Source organism: Anolis sagrei, chromosome 5, assembly GCF_037176765.1.
Source record: "Anolis sagrei isolate rAnoSag1 chromosome 5, rAnoSag1.mat, whole genome shotgun sequence".
Taxonomy (NCBI): Eukaryota; Metazoa; Chordata; class Lepidosauria; order Squamata; family Dactyloidae; genus Anolis; species Anolis sagrei.
The window spans coordinates 130989377-131014341 of NC_090025.1; the positions used below are offsets into that span (position 1 = coordinate 130989377).

The 24965-nt window shown below is 38.9% G+C and overlaps 1 protein-coding gene across 4 annotated transcripts in view; it reads right to left on the reverse strand.

Moving 5' to 3' along the window:
* The window catches only part of ST7 (suppression of tumorigenicity 7), a 128839-nt gene extending 104613 nt beyond the window's left edge, over nucleotides 1–24226 (reverse strand). The window contains exon 1 of one of the 4 annotated variants that reach the window (XM_060777693.2): nucleotides 23942–24226. In XM_060777693.2, coding sequence (XP_060633676.1) covers nucleotides 23942–24092 — 151 coding nt within the window. In that variant the 5' untranslated portion in view covers nucleotides 24093–24226. Of the gene's footprint in view, nucleotides 1–1275; nucleotides 1728–23941 lie in introns of those variants that run through there. The other 3 variants (XM_060777690.2, XM_060777691.2, XM_060777692.2) reach the window with 3 other exon arrangements.
* Nucleotides 24227–24965: the final 739 nt, after the last annotated feature.

Sequence of the window (24965 nt, forward strand, 5' to 3'; positions counted from 1 at the left end):
TGCCACAAGTTATATCCCCAGGATAAGTGGTGAGTGTCGCCTCACCAAACCAAAGGATCAGCCACATTCTTCCAGCTGTATCAGTGACTAAATGCATTACAATTTTAAAACATTAAAAATAAAACTAAGTCAAGAGGTAAAACCACTTACACAACACTTTTCAGTGAAAGGAAAGAAAACCACTACAATATACAGATGATTATTTTTTTTTTACCCTTGACCTTGAACCAGCATAGTATCAGAAAAGCATAAGAAGCTGAATCAAAAGACCAAATTAACCCTTTAAAACCACCAGGACCTTTTCATCCTATAATGTTTCCATTCCAGACTGAGATCTCGCTAACCAAGGCTGTTGATTGATCACTATGGCAAATAAATTGCTTCTTCCATCGAGAAAGGAAATAGTTTACATTCAGGTAATTCACCATATCTAATAAATTAGCGTATTATTTTATTTTTGTCTTCTCTTTCAAGTTAATAGCCTGAAAATGAACTATTGATCTCCAAAGATGTTTGAGACATGCATTAATAGTTTTTTTAACAATTTTGTCTCACTTTTGCTAAGGCCCCCCTGATTCGGTGAGATAGAAATAAATCCACCTGGTTTTCCCAGATATGCCTCTGCACTGCCTTCTTTGCAGCAGATGGGTTTGTAAGTTTTTTTTATTTGCCACAAACCTCTGACCTTGCCTTTGAAAATGTCTTCCTCTCACTGGATCCCACATCTTGGCCTCCCCACTCAAATACAAACTAAGCTTCAGCTGCTTCATACACAATCTGAGAGATACCTATTATTTCCCAGCAGCAAGATGCTCAGTTGTTAAATCAAATGTGATCTAACTCTCTAGCACATAATCCTGTAGCATCCTTTGAAACGCTGTCGCTGTAAGCTAGATAACTCTTTAATTACTGTATCTCTCTCACACACACATGAATTGTGTGTGCGCGCCAGTCACACAGGGACACAATGAACACAGTCAGGCAAAAGCACATTTTGTTTTGCATCTTGAAGGGCCTGGATTCAACATCACTGGCAGTCCTGAGCTGTCTTGCTGCCAGTGTCAAAGATGCAGCAAAAGGAGAGCGGGTCAAAACCGCCTCAGCATCCTTCGTTCCTTAACAAACAAGGCAGACCCACAGATTTTCATTGCCGTTGCTCTGAGTAATCCTGCAGCACATTAGATGAAGCCACTGGGCACAAAAGCATGCCACAGAACAAGTCCTGCTCCCTCCCTCTCCAAGCAGAAAGAAAAGGGAGATAACACATTTACTTACATGACGACTCAGTGCCAAACATGGCTGGCTCCAGACGCTTGTATCTCAAAAGGGGGGGTTGGAAAGGGAAAGGAAGAGAGAGGGGGGTGTTTGTGAGAGAAGGAGGGATGAGACTGCTACACAGCAGGGATCATGAAGCCAGACAAACGCGGTCCCAGAGCTATCCAGCCGTCAGATTTTGCTGTCCTCTTCCCAAGATTCAGTCTGCAAAATGCCTTTTCCTGCAGCCCTCAATGCAAATCAGGTCTTCTTTGTAGAAACAAGGAAAAGATAATGTTGTGCATATATCTTATCAGGAGGGATTATTTTAAAATCCAGTAGCCAAGGGAAGGCCAGGTCTCTTCTGCTGATGCAGTGAGGCAGAAATAGGTAGCAGACACCAGATACTGCAATCCACAGTCCCTGCTCTCAGTAAGACAATAGCATAGCTTATGCATACACTGGGTGACGTCAGAACACTGCAAAGACTGACTGCTGTTAACCACAGGCTCAGAGGGAGCCTGAATAGAGCACCACAATTCAAGTGGGAATTCTTTTGTCAAAAAATACAGAAGACAAAGAATCACACATATTTCCCATCCCTGCTGACTAAAAAGAAGAAGAAACCTTCCCCATGCTAGAGGATGAGGGACAACGCTGTCCCTTGATGCACTGCAAGCACATCTGCTCAGCTGCTGCAAACGCTTCCTTACGAATGTCTTAGCAATTGCAATCACAGTCCCAATTGCAACAACAATAATAAAATACCTATTCCAAATATGTTATCATTTGTTCAAAATATGCATTGCAGCAAATGGCTTTTTAACAAGGACAGGAAAAAATTACAATCTTTAGATTATTATTTACTAAGAAGTTATTTCTTATAAATTAGCAACAATATTTATCCACAAAGTATCTCAAGGTGTGCATGTTAATATCAACTAAGTATAGTCAACTGGCATGCAAAATCCATCTGACAGCCCTAAAAGAGGTTGATCATGTTTTTCTGGTACTATCACTCATAAGGAAAATAATCTTCCAGATTGTAAAAAAGAATTAAAATATATTACACATATCTTTTAATGCTTTGTAAATTATACCTTGGGCTATGCTCAAACTGTGACATTCCTCTTCTTTATACCATTGTCTCAAGAGTAAAGTTGATCACTCCTGACAAAGACAGACTGGAAACTTCCAGTCAGTAAAAGCCAAATGTGGAGCTTGTTTCCAAAAGATACCAAATCCATCTGAACAACTTTTACAAAAATTGGAGGGGCTAAGAATGACGTGCTGAGGCTATGCATTATTATTGCTATAAATTGCCATTATCCATGCCCTGGACCGAAATGATTTCATACAATTTGATAGTTGGATCTGTACATAATATTCTACTCCCTTCCAACAATGTGCTAACACCTATAACTCATTTTTCTTTTTTTTTTATATGACACAGTTTGGAACAAACTCCACAAATAGCCATATTACAAAACATCTTCTGGGGTCAACATTTCCAGACCAGCATTATCTTACATTTCCTGATGTATTGTAGCTAAGGCAGTGTTTCTCAACCTGGGGGTCGGGACCCCTGAGTGGGTCGTGAGGGGGTGTCAGAGGGGTCGTCAAAGACGATCAGAAAACAGTATTTTCTGTTGATCATGGGGGTTCTGTTTGGGAAGTTTAGTCCAATTCTATTGTTGGTGGGGTTCAGAATGTAGGTGAACTATAAATCACAGCAACTACAACTCCCAAATATCAAGGTCTATTTTCCTCAAACTCTACCAGTGTTCACATCTGGGCATATTGAGGATTCGTGCCAAGTTTGGTCCAGATCCATCATTGTTTGAGTCCACAGTGCTCTCCGGATATAGGTGAACTACAACTCCAAAACTCAAGGTCAATGCCCACCAAACCCTTCCAGTATTTTCTGTTGGCCATGGGAGTTCTGTGTGCCACGTTTAGTTCAATTCCATTGCTGGTGGAGTTTAGAATGCTCTTTGATTGTAGGTAAACTATAAATCCCAGCAACTACAATTCCCAAATGAGAAAATCAATTCCTCCCCCCCCCCCCAACCCCACCAGGATTAAAATTTGGGAGTATTGGATATTTGTGCCAAATTTGGTCCAGTGAATTAAAATACATCCTGCATATCAGATATTTACATTACGATTCATAACAGTAGCAAAATTGCTGTAACGAAGTAGCAACGGAAATAACTTTATGGTTGGGGGTCACCACACCATGAGGAACTGTGTTAAGGGGACACGGCATTCAGAAGGTTGAGAAACACTGAGCTAAGGTTTCTATCATTATTTCTCTCTCCTTACAATTGCTCACTCCTGCAGCCTCCCTGTGACTATTTCTTCATCCGTCACAGCTTCTCCTTCTCCCTCCCATAAGCAAACCACAGCTTCTTCTTTCCCTCTCCTAGGTTTACTCAACTGTCTGTCTCACTTGAAAATGGTGCTGCTATAATTGCTCTTTTTTGCTATTACTTCTGCCACATTGTCACCACATCATCCTCTGGGGCTCCTGTCCTTTAGTGAGCACCTGAGAATTAGTGGAGGGCAGAGAAAATTTCTGTTGCACTGCCCCTGCCAACTACAAAAGATAATTATTATGATTTTGTTGCTGTGTACTTAATCTTCAAATTCAATAAAGAGTATCCCATAGTCTGTTCACTACTTGTATAAAGTGACATTGTTGCTCAGAAACAAGAACCTGACTTATATAAATACTAATAAACTGAAGTCAGTCTGGAATACTTTAACACAGTGGCAGCTCATATACATTGGGCCACAGCAAACGCTTCAGTATCTTCATCCAGCAGCCTAAAGATCTGGCAAAATTAATAGAGGTCTCACATGCTACTGAGTCTTTTGAATTTCACAAAATATTACAGCCGATATTTTGAAAACACTGCCATTTTGACTTAAATTTCATTACTATTATCTATTTTGTAGTTCTTTGTACTGGAAGCCTGTTGTAATATACAAAAGGAAAAAGGCAAACTTTTTTTGGCGTATTTCACTAAAATTAGCTTTGTTGCAAATTAATTCGCTTTTACCGGAGGTGTCATTTTGATGCCTCCGGTAAAAGCCTGACAGGCCCTGCATTTTGTGGCCTGTCTGGATGGGCCCTGAAATGACTGGAAGTCTCCTAGCAAACTCTAATATGTAGTCATCAATATATATAGACGCCACATACCTCTTGCATTTTCACCTGATTCCAGGCAACTCACTGATGTCCTGTCTAGAGGAAGGAATGACACAGGCTCTGCATTTTGGGGCCTGTCTGGATAGGCCCCGAAATGACTGGAAGAGGCCTAGTGAATTCTAATATGTTATCATGAGTATAAAAGCCATATAACTCTTGCATTTTCACCTGATTCCATGCAAATCACTGATGGCCTGTCTAGAGGAAGGAATAACATATGGCCTGCATTTTGGGGTCTGTCTGGATGGGCCCTAAAACAACTGGAAGAGGTCTAATGAACTCTAATATGTTGTCACTGATAAATATAGATGCCACATAACTCTTGCATTTTCACTGATGCCCTGTCTAGAGGAAGGAATGGCATAGAAGGAGACCTAACTAAAGCAAACCTAGTCAAAATAGAGGTACTCCTTGCTGTAAAAGTTATATTTGTACATACTAAGTTTTGATTTGTTTTTGACAAGGTAGCATTTGTTTCTGAAAAATTAAGATACATACTTCAGAAGATTTCCTGAATCTAGCCTTACAGCTGAATATCCACACAAAAGATACCTTGGACTTGTATGTCACCAGTTCAATTAATTGGGGTGATTAAATCTTTCCACAGTAAAAAATGCCTTGGTAATATTAAGGCTTAACTGACACGGAGGTACATCGGCTTGGTAATCTGGTACATCAGATGCTGGCCATTTGCCACTTGACATTTGAGGCAGAGTTGGTCAAAGCAGACTTCACTATCAACATCCAGGTCCAATACAGAACATCAGAACAAGCCCTGTAGGTTGTGGATGTCACCTTCAAAGTTGCATTGGGGTGAGATGCTCCAAGTGTGACCAACTGGATTATGATTGGTTATCTGGTTTCATGACCTGGATGAAGCAGGACCTTGCTCAGTAAATATACTACACAGGTTTATGGGAAGACAGCCTTGTGTCTGCCTCCTTATTTGTCCACTTGGACAATTTTCCTCTGATGTAGTTCCACCTGATATTGATTCTAGGAATAGCTTTGGGGTAACTATTGAGCTCTCAGGAGAACAATAGCGGGTTTGTTAATTTTGAACTAGGACAGCAATGTTGGCTCCAAGGTATGTTTTCCTGTGGAAACTATCAAGAGGTGGAAATACAGCTGCTGATGTTTAGCAGCAGCTGTTCAGATGTAGCTGAGATCTGCATGAGGGACTGATTCAAAAGACTCTTGGACTGAGGAGCCAAATGTCATGTGCAGCAACTGAGCTCAATGGGACTGAGGTTTCATGATCAAAGTCAAGGTTGTAGAAAGCCCTGTTCTCTGAGCGATATCTGATAACACTTTGAAACTCAATTTTGTTCCAGAATTATAAATGTCATTTCCTAATTGATTTTATCATAAAAACACCGGGAAAAATATTAAACTGCAAAAAAAAAGTTTTTGCAGGACATCCTGCAGCACATGTTGCTATAGTTTTTCAATTAATATCTCACAGAGTCTCAACCAACTCAACATAGTTTGTGGCAACCACAAAAATGAAGATTCTGGAGTATAACAACTAATCTCAAAGTAAGTACCGCACAATTAAACAAGAAATAACACTTTTTTTTCAAATTTGTTACATAGTGTAATTTAAAAGCTTCTCCCTAAAGGCATAAAGCATTCTGGTGTGCTTGTGTAATGAAGGCCTGTCAATGGGAACGGATATTGTGATGTTCTCTTAGACAGAGGAGGCACTCAGTGTCCGTTCCTCAGGAACCTTGTCCATATGAGGCACAATGTTTGAAAGATGTGTAAGACAATATATACCAGAAGAGACTACATCAGGAATCAGATGTTGGAAAACGAAGATTACAGAACCTTCTACTGAGCAGCTTCCTACTGAAAGAAGCGTTTTTTGTCTCTTCACCTCCATGCCACAAAAATTCCACTGTATTCTAGTTGAATAATAAATTCCTCTAACAAAAATAGTTGTTAACAGCCAGATCAGCATTTGCAAAGTTGTACAATAACTCCCAAAAACAAAAGGTATGATTCTTATTGTATGAATTTGCTTTGTCTGAGTAAAATATTTATCAGAATAATATCTTCAGGTTGAGCTCTGAATTGAAAATACTGTAGGGAGCTAGACTGCATGTGCAAGTCACATTTTCTTTATGGACAAAAGTAAAGTTCAGATTCCTTATATAGATTTTTCAAACAATTTTTAAAAACCCAGAAAATTGTGAGACTTCTTACAATTTTTAAACCAAAGCATATGAAACCAAATTAAAAATATCAAAACAAAGCTTTGATCACCAAAGAGAAGTGGAGACAAAAGAAGGGAAAGAGTATGACTGATTGCCTTGTCATAAATGCAGCCTCTGTCCAGAAGCATGAATGAAAACACAAATATGCACTTTTATAATTTGTCCACAAATTAATCAGTATATTATAAATATTTTCTTTACCTGGACAGACCATCACAGCTGTTATTCAAAGAAGATTCAGTACTGTTTGCTTAGAAAGCTTTTCCACTGCCAACAAACTTGAGCAGAAATAGGACCATCATGTGTGTTTATTTCAGAACAGGTTTTGCAACATTTTACAAAAAAAAAATGCTGTAGTGATCCTTATCACTGACCTCAATCAGCAATCCTGGCACTGTTTGCCTTGGAGAAATCTGAAGGTGAATATCCATCTCCTAATACAGCAATCCTGTCAAGTCACAGTCCATTTCACAAATCTAACAGCAAACAAGCCCTGAAAAACACCAGATCTAGAGAAGCCCTGCAGTTAAACTTAGCAGCAATTTCAGCTGCACTACCCTCCCTTTCACAAGGAGTTTCACAAGGAATAACCTCCAAGACCTGTCTTATTTATTCCAGAAGGGCAATTATCTTTCTCCACCACAGCACAATAAAAATAGACAAGTTTGGACACTATGAAGACAGCTTTTCTGGAGTAGTCCCTTATTATGGGGGATGTTTCCTATTTGAAGGTTAGAAAGCTTGTCCCTTATACGGCTAGCAGGTGTCTCTTATTATACAGGATGTGTCTTACTTGAGAACTGGAAATAATGTTCTGTTATATAGACTGAACAGGGTGCCAACAATCCGATATAGGTGTGTGTGGACATTTTGAGAAAAGATGAGGCCATGTTGCAGGATCAAGAGAGTACACTTGACTCTCACTGTCAATACAGATACTTATGGTATAACTGAAACAGATTTGGTACTGTGGATGAATGTTAAGAAAGAAAACATAGATTTCCATAAATACAGAAAATTAATTGTTCATCTTATGCATCATTAATTTTGACTACCATTACTGTTATTTTGAAAACCTGGCAACTACATTCTGGACTCAAGTTATTCTTGGATTATTCTGGATGCAGAGACTACTATCCTTTTTTATACAAATATGCAGGTGGTTGATATGGATTAAACAGTAGAGTTTGAAATAAATTAAGGAAACTACAAATTATTAACAGTGAACTACAATTCAAGAACAGTTGCTACTGATAGCACAAGGATCCTGACACTGTATAAGCAAACAAACTCTTGCAAAAATCCTTATCAGAAACAAAGTAATTTGCAAACTGAATGGCCTGTTTGTCCTGAGTAGAGTGCTGAAGGGCTTTACTGGTAAATGAAAGCATATATTCTAAACTAGAAGAGAAGCAAATGAATTATCTTCTGACATTCTAGGTAGTAACATTATTTTATTATTATATATCTTAATATATAATTTTATATATTATTATTTCAGTATTATTTCTGAAATACTATTTGCTAAATTATGTGATACTGACTCCAGATACTCCAGCTAAACAGAAAGAAGCCATTCTTGAAAAAGGAATCGAACTGAAACAAGATAACATGTTTTTATCCTGCTTTTTATCCTTGGTGTTGATAAATGTACTGTATGATGCTGTGGCCTCTAGTTACAAAATGGATAAACCTTTAAAATGACATAAGATTCATTGTTGATTAAAATATGAGAGAACAATTTACTCACTGTATCCACCCATGTATAAGTCAACCTCATGTATAAATTGAGGGAAGGTTTTGGGGGCCAAAATTATGGATTTTGATGTGACCCATGGATTAGTCGGTGGTCCTTCCATTGAGAGGGAAAATTATCAATGCTTCTTTGGGAGGCCAGCCATCCTTATTGCTGCCACATTTCCCTGCCCAGGTATTCAAAAAGGCCAAGAGCAGAGCCATGGTGGAAAGAGTTGAGGGGGTGTTGTTTATTTTAGTTTCTCCCAGGAGGAACGAGGCTCTTGCCTTTCACCACTCTGCTCAGATAAGATGATAGTTCCCTTTTTTATACAAGTTCAGGTAAAGTTCTCATATTGGCAAGTGGATTTGTTAACCCAGGGTTTTTTGTTTTGTTTTGTTTTGGGGCAGGGTGATTTTTGGACTCAAATTTCTAGACTTATACATGAGTATTTATGAATATGTCTTACAAAAAAGCTTACCTTCTTTTCTCCTGAAAAGAACATAGCTCTGCTTGTTTATTTTTCCATTTGCTGATATTATCAGGTTATTCAACAATGTATGTTTACCTTGGAGAATACAAGGCTGAGAGGGGACATGATAATGTTTAAATACTTTATCTAAAAGATGTCACATTGAGGAGAGTGGCAAGTTTATTTCCGCTGCTCTGGAGACTAAGGACCCTTCCACACAGCCCTATATCCCAGAATATCAAGGCAGAAAATCCCACGATATCTGCTTTGAACTGGGCTATCTGAATCCACACTCAGATAATGTGGGGTTTTCTGCCTTGATATTCTGGAATATAGGGCTGTATGGAATGACCCTGAGGATTTCATTGTCTTTATTTATTTATTTACGACATTTATATGCCACCCTTCTCACCCCGAAGGAGACTCAGAGTGGCTTACAAGGTATATATTACATACAATATATTATTAGCATAGTACAATATCAGCATTAAACATTGCTATATTGCACTATACCATTATATCGTAATATTATTAATAATATTACATGTAATATAAATATATAATTATGATATCATATATGGAAACAAAATGGGAGGAAGAAGTCCCAGTAGTCCCAAGATTATACCCAATCTGTATAATACAGACTTTTGCTTTGAATTCATACTGGGATCCCAAGGAATATTTATGTCATCAAGAAAATGTTATCCTTGCAACAAAATGAAAGGAAGTTAAATACGCTCATTGTGCAGATGTATTTTATGTCAAACAAAATAAACAATGAATTCCTACATCATACTGTTTCACTGTGTCTAGGAATCATTATTCAACATTATTTTAAAAATCATTGAGCAGCAGGAACAATTTTCCTCTGGAAATCTAACATGTCTTGCATTTTTCATTGTACACAATGGAAATAAAGAATGATACATTTTCAAAACTGATTTAGTCACCCTTTCCATTCTTCATCTAGCCTTCTTCAGGAGGAATTATTCTGAAACCAACATTCAAAGTCCAATTTATCACATTTTCCCTGTACATTTGGCTTTCTCTCTGTACATATTCAAAAGTAATTTTCAGTGTTACTCATTTCTAATAAAAGAATGGCATCGAATGCTGAAATCTAACAACTGTGTTGTAAGAGTACTGACTGTATTCTAAATTATTGTTGTTAGGATATCTCTATCAGTTTAAATACTACAGCTATCTCTATAGAACTGTAAATGGTTAAAGAAAGCAGTCCAGTCTTGGTTCATTAAAGACTGTAATTTCATCTCTAAGCCAGCATTTTAATGGACAGTTTTAATGGACATTGATAGTTCATTAAATAAACATTTAATGAACAGTCCATTTGCCCCATCAAAATTAACCTCTTCCATGTCCATGACTATTATTCATTCACACCTATGAGAGCACATAGTTTCATTATTTTTATGGTTTTTAATTAATTAAAGACATTATTGTGCAGGTAAAGTATCTTCCAGAACCACAAACTAATTTTCAAAGTATTAGAAGAGTAGTATAATACAAAATGTAGGTATCATAGCTCCATGGTGAGGTGGAACAAACTATCACAACTGCACCAATGAGGATTTTTATTCTACTATCATTGTATTAAATTTAGGTTTCTGCCATTCCAAGTAAATAGAAATTCCTTAGAAATGTACCTTAACAGCCCAGCAATCAGGATATTTTCTCTGGATAGCTGTTCTGTCCCCAAATGCATTACAAATCAACAAAAAAGCCAAATGAACCCAGGTTTACTAACTCTACCCTACCCATTATAACCTTGATATCACATGATCACTTTACATATTGTCACCTAATATCTGATTATATAAACCATATATCACCATAAAAGACTCTTATGTGTCTAAAAAGTGAAGGGCAAAAGAAATACCAGGGATGTGTGTTTTGCACTGGATTGTTTTCCACTTTTTAAAAATGTAAATGTCTCATACACACACCATAAGCACACACTACATTTCCTACGCTACCTTTTCTCAGCTCCAGGGGTCAGGGATATTGAATTTTGCAGTGTTTAAAGACTGACCTCTAGTGTCTGGTATACATAACACCTTGCCCATTCTCTATAAAAATATATTTTATATATGTTTATTATAAGAATGGAAATAATTAAAAATGAGTCCCCTAAAATTTTATTTTTAATTTTAATTTTTACTATATTTATTTATACCCCACTTTATCTAGCCCACAGGAGACTAATTTCTATTGAAATCTAATTAGGCATCCATTTAAGAAAATTCATTAATGAGTTAATGATATTAATGCAACAAATAAAAAATAAGTGAACTGAGAGCCAGCATAGTATAGCTGTTTGAGTGTTGGACTAGGACCAGGGTTCAAATCCCCCCTCTGGCATGAGAACCCATCGAGCAACCTTTGGTAAGTCCTACTCTCTCAGGCCCATTCCACACAGCTGTATAAAATTCACATTGAACTGGATTATATGGCAATGTGGACTCAGAAAATCCAGTTCAAAGCAGATTTTATGGATTATTTGCCTTGATATTCTGTGTTATGTGGCTGTGTGGAAGAGCTCTCAGCCAAAAAAATTGCTTGCCAAGAAAATCCTATGGTAGACTTGCTATTAAGTTAGTAGAATAAAAAGATAAAATTAAGGGGCATGTATAATATGTACAAGGCAAGCACACATTGGATACATATTTAACACTTCATTTTTAAAATCATAACATACTCATTCTGCTTCTCTATATTCAAATATAATTGTCTATCTAAACTTAAAACCATCAGTTGTATATGCATAGTAACTAATATATGATATTTAGAATAAACTTTGCAAAAGTTTAGTAAACTTTGGGAAGTTTCAAAATTATAGTTAGGAAAATTTATAATGCAATGCCTTCCATATAGAAAGAAAACTGTGCAAACTACCACCATCACCAACACCACCCACTTATCTTTAGATAGTCCCTTGCCTGCAACATGACTTTTACAAGCAATAATCTGAAACGTAATTCGTGTAATTAATTCATTATGACACTTCATTGTTATTAGGTATTCTTTCAGTATTAGGTTTCAAGAACATTTACACTTAAGTTAATTTTTAATTCACTCAAGAATGTACACAAAATGGTTAAAATAGACCTATCTGTTATTAAATAGGTTAGCTAATTTGAATTCAGCAGTCAACACAGTTTGTCTGCACGAATTTTCACAGATACAGGCAGAAGCACTCCAAGTATTTGTGCTTCTTCCAGGAGTTTATCAGTCCCTTAAGGCCTTCAGATTCCCTTTCAGTGATTCCTTCAACTAATTGGTTTTGCAACCCATCACAATATGCTATGTAATTTGGGATTTGTAGGTTGGTGAGGCACCAGCACTTTTTGGCGAAGAATATAAAAGACCTTGTAAACTACGACTCCCGTGATCTTATAACATTGAGCCATAGCAGCTAGAGTGGTGTCAAACAGTATTAATTCCACAATGTAGATGCATCTTCAGTCAAGATAATTGGAAATTCCCTTAGATGTAGCATTATTACATTATTACATTAGTACTGTAATGGAAAACACATCACAGCTTAGTTTCACTTGATGAATTTATGACACAATCAGATAACGTACCCATGTGTACTGTAAACCATTTTTAGCCACCACATGAAACACAGCCAATACTGTGCTTTATTTACAAGAAGCAGGACATATTCAAAGACCTATATTGACAAAACAAGAGTGAGAGAAAACAATAACCTGAAGAATATAGGCACATAATTCAGGAAAGTATCTTTTAATTAGTTCTTCTGCTTATTTGTTTCAGACTTTTAAAAAACTTAAATATTAATCAAATGAATAAATAACTCCTGAAAAGATTTAAGCAAAGAAATGCCAGTCAATCAAATGCTAAATCTTTTTCTGGGACAGTGGTCCCCAGATTTTCTTGGTCACAGAACCCTTCAATAGACTCCTACCCCTGCAGGCTGAGACATAATAAATATATATTTAAATTATTTTCATACGAATAGCTGGATGTCCAGTTCTTTTTCCTCTTTTTGGCTACAGAGCTCCATCAAGATCTCTCTCTCAATCTCTCTTCCCCCCCCCCCCCCCCACAGACTCTAAAAATAACCATGGCACCATTTGAAGAAAATGATGTGAAGATACTCCTGCACTCAACTGGTAAAAATAGACTTGAAAAGTGATCCCCTAAATCATCATATACCACCAGTAGACGTCTACTTTCCTAGTGCATTGGAAAGTGACTTTTTGGACTGCAGCTTCAAATGACTTTTGCAGTCAGCATGACCAGCAGCCATCCCAGCTGGGAGAACCTGTGTTTGTTGTTGTTGTTTATTCATTCAGTCACTTCTGACTCTTCTTGACCTCATGAACCAGCCCACACCAGAGCTCCCTCTCGGCTGTGGTCACCCCCAGTTTCTTCAAAGTCAAGCCAGTCAATTCAAGGATACCATCCATCCATCTTGCCCTTGGTCGGCCCCTCTTCCTTTTTCCTTCCATTTTTCCCAGCATCATTGTCTTCTCTAAGCTTTCCTGTCTTCTCATTATGTAGCCAAACTACTTCATCTTTGTCTCTAATATCATTCCCTCCAGTGAGCAGTCAGGCTTTATTTCTTGGAGGATGGACTGGTTTGATCTTCTTACGGTCCAAGGCACTCTCAGAATTTTCCACCAGCACCACAGTTCAAAAGCATCTATCCTCCTTTGCTCAGCCTTCCTTATGGTCCAGCTCTCACATCCATAGGTTACTGCAGGGAATACCATTGCTTTAACTATGTGGATCTTCGTTGCCAGTGTGATGTTTCTACTTGTCACTGTTTTATAGAGATTGGTCATTGCTCTCCTCCCAAGAAGTAAATGTCTTCTGATTTCCTGGCTACAGTCTGCATCTGCAGTAATCTTTGCACCTTGAAATACAAAGTCTGTCACTGCCTCCACTTTTTCTCCCTCTATTTGCCAATTATCAATCAGTCTGGTTGCTACAATCTTGGTTTTTTATGTTTAACTGCAACCCAGCTTTTTCACTGTCTTCTTTCACCTTGGTTAGAAGGCTCTTCAGCTCCTCCTCGCTTTTGGCCATCAAAGTGGTATCATCTGCGTATCTAAGGTTGTTAATGTTTCTTCCAGCAATTTTAACTCCAGCCTTGGATTCGTCAAGCCCCACTTATCACATGATATGTTCTGCATACAAGTTGAATAGGTCTTCTCCATTACCTCCCTAGTTCCTTGTCAATACCAGTTTCCTCAGAAAAAGCCTTCCTCAAGTTTTCTCAAGCTCAAATATTCCACATGAAAAATTACTGGTGTCCTGTTTGTCTTTGTTGTTAATTATATAAGGGCATTAAATGTTTGCCATATATATTCTGTAATCCACTCTGAGTCCCCTTGGGGATACAGCAGACTATAATTAAAGTATATTATTATTACTGCTGCTGCTACTCTGTAGAAGGGCCCTTAGTTCTCATCTTTTCCCATTGGCTAAGTATTTCTTATATGTTGTTAAACTTTGTATCTAGTTTCTGCCTGTCACATGCACTGCTTGCCTTCTTCATTTTTTCTTCTTCTTCTGAATATTGCACTTCGTTAAAATAAGGAAAATGGCTGGATCTAGCAGTACAATACAACACAATCTCAATTACAATCCAAACTGACAAAGATGAGATCATATATTCAGTATAAAAACAAAATTAACTGAACAAAACCCAAATGAAACTGTCACAATTATTTTTAACTAGACACATTTCATTTTTATCAGCTTTCCTGTATACAAAAGCTACTCAGGCACTTCTTTCACTGGTTTACCATAAGCTTTGTAAAGTATATATTACTCTTATTGTATACCAGTAATTAATTCCCTACGTTTTAATATATTTGAGTAAGGCGGGCCACAATCCATCACACCACCATGTGACTTGAACTCATTGAATCAATTGGACTTAAGGGACATGTAATTTAGCCTTGTATTGTGGCTAACTATCTTAAATTGTTACTTCTAACCACATTTAAGTGTGTATGTATGTGTTTTAAGCAAAGGGTTAAGCTTTTTAACAAACACAAATCGTAAAGAAGATATAACCCATGCCATATCCAGAAAGCTTTAAGAAAACCAGAAGCTTTAAGATAATGTTTCATTCAATTATCAGGATTAAAATACATGATTCCTATAATTTTGAAGTAAGACAAGGATAAATTTATCTTTGGGTGCTTACTTCTAGTTTCTTGCCAGACACAATGACTGTACTGTTTTCTTTCCCAGCTAGCAATCATTCAAATACTAGAGAGTACTTTACATCACTCATTTCCTAGTTTGTGGCTAATAGCATGTTATTACGTAAGATGTTAAGAAAGCAGGCCCTCTACTTTCATGAGGATAGGAGACATGGGGCCTTTGCATAAGTGGAAAAAATCAGATAATATTTTATTGCAGAGAACATGTATCTAGGACTCTCTAGGTCACTGTGACAACTTCCAGTGGAAGTTGACTACAGAATCACACAGGAAGACCTAGAGATAATATTTATCAAACCAATACCTGCAGTTAACCCTGCAAACCTTCTGCCCACCTATAGACTCACACTATGTTCACTAAGAACTTAATCTCTGTGCACATATGTTTAACTTTCTCCTTAGTCTTTTAGAAAACTAGGGGAATGCTAAAACTCGGGTTGCTAGTCAGAATAGTGATTACAGTACTTGAATTCCTTAAACTCAATAGATAACCTTGGACCAGACACTCTTTCTCAGGCGCCATCTACACTGCCATATAATCTAGTTGCTGAATACAGATTATCTGCTTTGAACTGTGTCAACTCATATAACCCACTTCAAGGCAGATAATCTGGATTCAGAAACTGGATTATATAAAAGTGTTGATCCATCTCAGATTGACTTAATTCACAAGCTTGTTGTGAGGATAAACTGAAAAAGCAAAGAGCTGTATATATTGCTTTGAACTGACTGAAGGAAATTCAGTAAAATAGCATTTAGTGGCACATTTACCCTTTAATTTTCTTATATAACTGCGAGGGAAAAAAACAAATTTATGAATGGATAAAATGTTGAAGACAAGCTGCAGGTGAGCACACTTTATAAGCCTACAGAATCTGTTTATTGCCACCACCACAAAGAAGTGCTTTAATATATTATACGCATGCCACATAATGCACTGTAACTACTCTTCACTGAAAGCCTGAAGAAGCCATTGTGATTGGGCACTTTAAAAGCCATAGACCAAATGTTGTCCATTTTTAGACTTCCTTTGCACCTGAATTGTGTTTGAGTCATTTCAAGGGGGGAAAAAGAATGACTCAGCTGAAGAGGACTGTAATAACATAACAGAGCTGTAATAACAAGTCTATATAAGAGTAAAAGAGTTTCCAAGGCCAGCTGGAAGAGCAAGAGTTATACATGTAGATCTGATCAGTGTGTGTGAATCTTCTGCATACGCAAAATAAAGGATTAATCATTAAATCTAGTCACACATTCCATTGATATATGGTCAAATGCTAATCTTCACAGTGAAATCCATGTAAATGTGGTGTTAAAACGCAAAATTAGAGGATTTTTAAAATCAGAATTAAAAAATATTGATTACAGGAACTAATCTGGCATTAGTATTAAACTAGACATTAAATATAGTAACCAAGTGATTGGCCACATGGAATACAGTACCTTAAATTTTATAATGCCCTTAGAGGCATATAAAAATGACATAATATGAACAATCTACAACAAAAACAACAATAATAATATTCATGAGATCCACCTTTTTTGCAATACTGGGACTCAAAGTGGATTCTGTATTATTAAAACCAACACAGCAACATACAAAACTTTAATTAATATATATTTTGTTGTTCATTCGTTCAGTCGCTTCTGACTCTTCGTGATCTCATGGACCAGCACACGCCAGAGCTCCCTGTTGGCTGTTGCCAACCCCAGCTCCTTCAAGATCAAGCCAGTCACTTCAAAGATACTATCCACCCATCTTGCCCTTGGTCAGCCCATCTTCCTTTTTCCTTCCATTTTCGCCAGCATAATTGTCTTCTCTAATATTTCCTGTTTTTTCATTATGTGGCCAAAATACTTCATCTTTGCCTTTAACATCCTTCCCTCCAATAATCCCATTTTTGTGCTGAAAATTGCAACGGGAAGATCACTTCAGATGAAAGTTTAATGGGGCATTTTGACACTTCAGAAAGTAAAGAGAGATAGTGAGGCGAGTGTGCTATATGATAGAAATCAATTCTAAATCTCCAAAACTGGGAGGAATCGGGGGACAGCAAGACAAATTATACAAGAAAAGGGTTAGGTTCCCCATGAAGACTATAGACTGCACTTTCCCTATCCCTGAAAAAGAGCAAGTGTTGCTGAAGTAGCATTAGTATGACTTCTGTAATGGGACAATGTAGAAATTAATCCAACAAACTTTGATGACAATTCAAAACACTTTTGACAACATCCTGCATAAAACAACATTTTTTTACAATGGTGAATTACTGGTTTAAAATGTAAATTGAGGAGCAAAAATAAATACCTCAAATTCCATTATGCAATGGGGATACATTAAATACTAAATCTGTACCAGGAATAGAACAACTTAATATAAGTAGTTTGTTTTTGGTGAATAGTGGGGCAGCCAAATTTGTGGGTAACACCAAATGACACAAGAAATTCCAAACAGACTACGAAAAGTTCTAACATGACATCTAAAATCTAGCCAAATTGACAAGAAAACAACAAATGAGATTTAGTAAAAGTGCAAGTTAATACAAACTGTGGCTAAACAAATATTCCAAGCAGGGAGAAGACCTCAAAGGAAAATTTTACTCCGATCTTCCATGATTTGGAAAACAGTGTCACTTAAACCAGGGATGAACACTTGTAACTCTCATCAGCATAGTCAAAGCAAGAGATTGTAGGTGTTATGGTCCAACAAGATTTGGAAGGCCACAAATTATTTATCCAAGCTTCCATACTCTCTTCCCACCAGTACTTTAAATCAATGAATTGTTTACTGGTTCAGAAGCTATAGTATAGTTACATTTGAACCAGCAATATATGGTGTGTGCTTCCTTTCACAACTGATTGCCAATCATCAGTATTTTTTTTTTAAAAAAACAACAACGCTGTTTGTTTTTAAATTAAAATACTTTCCAACCATGGTTTGGAAAGAAATTGCAAACCATGGCTTGTCAGTTCACATATAATAGTAAATGGTTTATTTCAATCAGGAAGGACCTAAAGGGTTCAGAGCATCTTCCCTGCCTAGGTGATCAGAAATGTGAATATCTTAAAATACTGAGTACCACTCTGTTTTCCCTAGCTAATGAAAGAACTGGAAAAAAGCAATTAACATCTTGATCCTGTACATGCTAGATCAAATAAAACAATATTTTGATAGGACAGTGAGTCTGCATGGTATAGAGGTTTGGTTATCAGGCTAAGACTCTGGGGTTCCTAAGACCTATATCTCTGATGGTCTTAGGAACCCCTTTGGCAGAGGAGGCTTAAGATCTGTCCGCCAGTCTTCCCACCAAAATGCCTCCTCCACTGTGATTGGCCAGCCTCTCACCCAAGGGGAGGGCTGTTGCTGAGACTCCAAGCAGGGAGGGGAGATCAGGTGTGCTTGGTGCATGGCAGCGTGGTGTGCATGTGTGGATGAGGGAAAGTGTGTGAGGCTGGAAGGAGGCTTGCATCAGCGAGTCCCTTCAAGGCATGGGGATTATGTGTGGAATGTTTGGTCCAATTCTATCGCTGGTGGGGTTCAGAATGCTTTTTGATTGTAGATGAACTATAAATTCCAGCAACTACAACTCCCAAATGTCAAGGTCTGTTTTCCTCAAACTTCACCAGTGTTCACATTTTGGGCATGTTGAGTATTTGTGCCAAGTTTAGTCCAGATTTATCATTGTTTGAGTCCGCAGTGCTCTCTGGATATAGATGAACTACAACTCTAAAAGCCCATCAAACCCTTCCAGTATTTTCTGTTGGTCATGGGAGTTCTCTGTGCCAAGTTTGATTCAATTCCATTGTTGGTGGATTTCAAAATGCTCTTTGATTGTAGGTTAACTATAAATTCCAACAACTACAAATCCCAAATGACAAAATCAATCCCCCCAACCCCTCCAGTATTGAGATTTGGCATACTGGGTATTTGTGCCAAATTTGGTCCAGTGAATGAAAATATCTTCCTGCATATCAGATATTTACATTAAGATTCATAACAGTAGCAAAAGTTGGGAGTCACTACAACATGAGGAACTATATAAAGGGGTCGCGGCAATAAGAAGGTTGAGAACCACTGCTGTAAACCCAGTTCTGAATCAATGCTTGGCCAGAGAAGCTCACTGGCTAACCTGACAAGTCACACACTCTCGACCTCAGGGGAAGGCAGAGTAAAACTCCCTATAAACAAATCTCGTCAAGAAAGCCGCTTACAGCCTTAGGGTTGCAGTAAGTTGGAAATTACTTGAAGGCACATAACAAAAATATACTGGGAAAATGTATCTAATGTTGCAATCTAAAATAAAGAGTTAGAGCAACCTTCCCATAAAGAAATAAGAAAGTATTTGGACCATTGCATGTAGAAATTTCAAAATTTCATGCAGAGGGCGTAAATCCTGTTGCCTCAGCTTCAGGACAAAAGGAAGCATTTCTTCATAAGATAAACTTACTGATGAAATTCATTACCACAAGTTGCAACGGTAGTCACTAGACTAGAAGAATTTCATGGACTACACATGCCTTTAGGCCATTAGTGAGGCAGCTGTTCCCCTGAATACTCAGACTGTTCCCATCTTCTCAAAGTGGCCCTAGCAGTAGCAAAGCTTGCATATTGATGACTGGGGGTGTCTTCATGTCCTTCTCCCAACAACAAACAATGCTATTTAGAAAAACCTTTGATCAGAAAAGCAGACAGAGAGACATTGAGTCCAAGCAAAATACTCAAGCCGGGGCTCTGGTCACATAGCATGCATTGCTAAAGGAGCTGTGGTGGCACAGTGGGTTAAACCCTTGTGCTGGCTGAATTGCTGACCTGAAGGTTTGCAGTTTGTATCCACGAGACGGGTGAGCTCCCATCTGACAGTTCCAGCTTCCCATGAGGGAACATGAAAGAAGCCTCCCACAGGTGTCTCATGGGCAATGTCTCTGCAGACGGCCAATTCTCTCACACCAGAAGTGACTTGTGACACGATAAAAAAAAAAAACCCACTGCTAATGTGCTGGAATGTTTCTTTGAATGCAGAGAAAGCACCAGGAAAATAAGCAAGAAGTAGAAGTAATGCATTGGAGGAGGGCAATGTTGTTGTCTCATCTGCCATGGTGTCACTCTAAAGAAGCTTTCCAAACATTTCATGTTGGTGACACACATTTTAAACATGCATCATTTTGCAACACAGTAATTCAGTTTTACCAGCAAACCAAAAATGAAACCACTCCCTTATGTGAGATACATGCACAAGCTGTAGTAAGAAAATGTGTGGGGACACAACATATCTCATGAAAACCTTTCATATATACAGTAGTGTCTCCCTTATCCAACATAAACAAGACGGAAGAATGTTGGATAAGCAAAAATAAGGAGGGAATAAGGAAAAGCCTATTAAATGTCAAATTATGTTAAGATTTTACAAATTATGCACCCAAACATCATTTATACAATAAATTGACAGAAAAGGCAGTTCAATACACAGTAACGTGATGTAGTAACTACTGTATTTACGAATTTAGCACCAAAACATTGCAATGTATTGAAACAGCTGTGGATCCGGGCGGGAGGCAGACTGCATTGGATAATACAGAACGTTGGATGAGCAAAGGTTGGATAAACGAGACTCTGGTGTATATATTTGAAATATAGGGTTTATTGCTTATTTCTCATAGATGCAGAGGTTTCTTATTACATCCATGTCACAGACCTACACACTGTAGTCAACACAGTAACGTTTTGTTGTGATGCATAGTTTGGAAAGCTCTGCTCTAAAGTGATAGAGACTGTCACATCACCAATGTCCAACTCCCAAGCTGGACGAGCTTCAAACGGGTTACATGAAACTTCCCCACCATATATTCTGAGGCAGGTATTTAAAAACTCTAAAATCAGAACAGTAAATAAAGAACGACACTCAAACAACAGGGGAATTACAGACAAGAATCAGTCAATACTAGCCATCCCCTGCCATGCATTGCTGCGGCCCAGTCTGTGTATTTGTGTTTTGTGTGTGTGCATATATGTCTGTATATATTTGTTTATTTGTGTATATATGTGGTTTTGCACATGCGTTGTAATGTTTTTTTTAAAAAAAATGCTTTTAAAATATCTTCCGCTGTGTTTTTCAGTGTTTCTATGAGTGATTGTCACTTGTTGGCTTGATAGGTGCATTGTGTCCAAATTTGGTGTCAATTCGTCCAGTGGTTTTTGAGTTATGTTAATCCCACAAACAAACATTACATTTTTATTTATATAGACTATCCATCTCCGCCATGCATTGCTGTGGCCCAGTCTGTGTATACATGTTTTGTGTGTGTATGTATGTATGTTTATATGTGTGTATATGTGGTTTTGCACATCCGTTGTAATATATCTTTTATTTTTTGGCTTTTTAAGTCCCTTCCGCTGTGTTTTTCAGTGTTTTTATGAGTGATGGTCACTTGTTGGCTTGATAGGTGCATTGTGTCCAAATTTGGTGTCAATTCGTCCAGTGGTTTTTGAGTTATGTTTATCCCTCAAACAAACATTACATTTTGATTTATATAGACTATATGTCTCCGCCACGCATTGCTGTGGCCCAGTTTGCATATATGTTTTGTGTGTGTGTATATGTGTATATATATCTGTGTATATGTGTATATATGTGTGTTTGTGTATATATGTGATTTTGTGCATGTGTGCTGTGGCCCAGTCTGTGTATGTGTGCTTTGTGTGCATATATAAGTGTATATATGTGTATTTATTTGTGTATGTGTGTATATCTCTGTGTTTGTGTATATATGTAGTTTTGCGCATGCATGCTGTGGCCCAGTTTGCGTATATGTTTGTGGGTGTATATATGTATGTATGTATGTATGTGTGTGTGTTTGTGTATTTTTGTGTAGATATGTGTTTGTGTATATATGTGGTTTTGCACATGTGTGCTGTGGCCCAGTCTGTGTATGTGTGCTTTGTGTGCATATATGTGTGTATATATTTGTGTATATGTGTATATATGTGTTTTTTACGCATGCGTGCTGTGCCCAGTTTGCATATATGTTTTGTGTGTGTATATGTATATATATGTATGTGTGTGTATTTTTGTGTATATATGTGTGTTTGTGTATATATGTGGTTTTGTGCATGTGTTGTAATGCATATTTTTGGTTTTTAAAGTCTCTTCTGCTGTGTTTTTCAGTGTTTTTATGAATAACAGTCATTTGTTGGCCTTCTAGGTGTATTGGGTCCAAATTTGGTGGCAATTCGCCCAGTGGTTTTTGAGTTATGTTAATCCCACAAACGAACATTACATTTTTATTTATATACTAGCCGTCCCCTGCCATGCATTACTGTGGCCCAGCTTGTGTATCTGTTTGTGTTTATATATGTGTGTATATATTTGTGTATATATGTGTGTTTGTGTATATATATATATATGTGTGGTTTTGCACATGCGTTGTAATGTATTTTTAAAATTTTTTTTGCCTTTTAAGTCTCTTCTGCTGAGTTTTTCAGTGTTTTGTGAGTGATGGTCACTCGTTTATTTATTTATTTATTTATTTCCGGCACTTATACCCCGCCCTTCTCACCCCCAAGGAGGGACTCAGGGCGGCTTACACAACGAGGCACCATTCCGCGCCCATACAATTACAGTTATACAAAATGACAATCATAATTGAAACAATTAAAACAGTTATCATAGATAAAACCACAATGCAATTAACAATCAATAACACAACATTCACGTGTTCAGCATTCGTCTTTCCGGGTTCCAGATCCCATTCCATTATACCTTTCCTAGATAGTGTCAATTCTTTACCTGCTCATTTGACCAAACGCTTGGTCCCACATCCATGTTTTGAGTTTTCTCCTAAAGGAAAGGAGTGAGGTCGTTGTTCTGATTTCCCCGGGGAGCGAGTTCCAGGCAGGGGGCCGCCACCGAGAAGGCCCTGCTCCTCGTCCCTGCCAACCTCACTTGTGACAGTGGCGGGGTCGAGAGCAGGGCCCCCCCGGCCGATCTTAAACTCCGGGGTGGGACGTAAAGGGAGATCCGTTCGGACAAATACACTGGGCCAGAGCCGTATAGGGTTTTGTAGGTCAAAACCAGCACTTTGAATTGTGCTCGGAATTGGATTGGCAGCCAGTGGAGCTGACACAACAGGGGGGTGGTATGCTCCCTGTATGCCACTCCGGTGAGCAATCTGGCTGCCTCTTGCTGAACTAGTTGAAGTTTCCGAGCAGTCTTCAAAGGCAACCCTGATAGGTATATTGTGTCCAAATTTGGTGTCAGTTCATCCAGTGGTTTTTTAGTTATGTTAATCCCACAAACGGACATTACATTTTTATTAATATAGAAGATAAATAGAAGATTTATACGTATATAAATATATATATATAGAGAGAGAGAGAGAGAGAGAGAGAGTAATGGATAGTGGATGCACCATTGGTGGATATAGGGGAGTCAGTTGTACACTTTTTAAAAAAAAATACTGTTGTGGTGAAGGAGAAGAGTTGGCTGTGTTTCCCTATTACTCCTTTTTTAAAAAAAAAAACAACCCAAGGATAAAAATAAAGCGAGAGAAAAGAGAAAAGGACTCTCTGTGCTCTCTGTGCTAGAAGCAAGTTGCTTCCAAAGCAACAGAACTTTCCAACCTGGACGAGGATATCAAATCAAGCTCTGTGGGAGGCGGGTGCCTTCCTCCCTGAGTGGGAACCCACCATCCCCACGAGGGACCTTCCTTTCTCTCTCCCTCCCTCCCTCCCTTCTGCCCCAGCTTGGCGCCCAAAAGTTTGGCGAGAGGGCTCCTGAAGGGAGAGAGCGCTCCTTCTTCTCCTCCCGCCTTTTTCCCTTGCTTTACCTGCGGCCCAGTTGTCGTGGACCCTCAAGGGCACCCTCAGGGCGTAGACCAGGAGCAGCAGGGCGAAGAGCCACAGGGCCCACAGGGAGGGCCACGAGCAGGCGGCGGAGGCCTTGAGCTGCTCCAGCAAGCCGGGCCCCGCTTCGGCCATGTTCCGGGGAGGGAGGGAGGGGGGCGGCCGAGAAAGAGGAGGAGGAGGCGGAGGGGGAGGAGGAGGCCCGGGTGATTCATGGCTCCCGGAGGAGCGCGCCCCCTCCTCCCGCTCCGTGCAGGCATCCACTCCGGCCTCCTGGGTAAACACACACCGCGGGCAGAGAGAGGAGGAGGAGGACTCACGCCCGCCTTGCGCTTCCTCCCGCGCGCGCCCCGGACCAGCAGAGGCATCTCTTTCCAGCGCTACCATCCCTGGTGGGTTTCCCAGTAGACTACAACTCCCATCATGCTGGGTCAACACCCTCCTCCCATCCCTCCAGTATGTTCTAGTGGGGTTTACAGGGCACTCTGGATGTGAACAAACGACAATCCCATCATGCTGGGTCAATCCCCCCACCCCCCCCACCCCAATTCCTCCAGTATGTTCTGGTTGGGTTCACAGTGCTCTCTGGATATGGATGAACTGCAACTCCCATCACCCTGGGTCAATCCAACCTCTCCAGTATGTTCTGGTGGGGTTCACTGCTCTCTTGGTTTGGGTGTACTACAACTCCCATCATGCTGGGTCAACACCCCCCTCCCATCCCTCCAGTATGTTCTGGTGGGGTGCACAGGGCACTCTGTATGTGAAGAGAACTACAACTCCCATCATGCTGGATCAACCCTCCCCTCAATCCCTCCAGTATGTTCTGGTGGGTTCACAGTGTTCTCTGGATGTGAGCAAACTACAATTCCCACCATACTGGGTCAATCCCCCCCCCCCCCCAAATCCCTCCACTATGTTCTGGTTGGGTTCACAGTGCTCTCTGGATATGGATGAACTACATCACCCATCATTCTGGGTCAATCCAACCTCTCCAATATGTTCTGG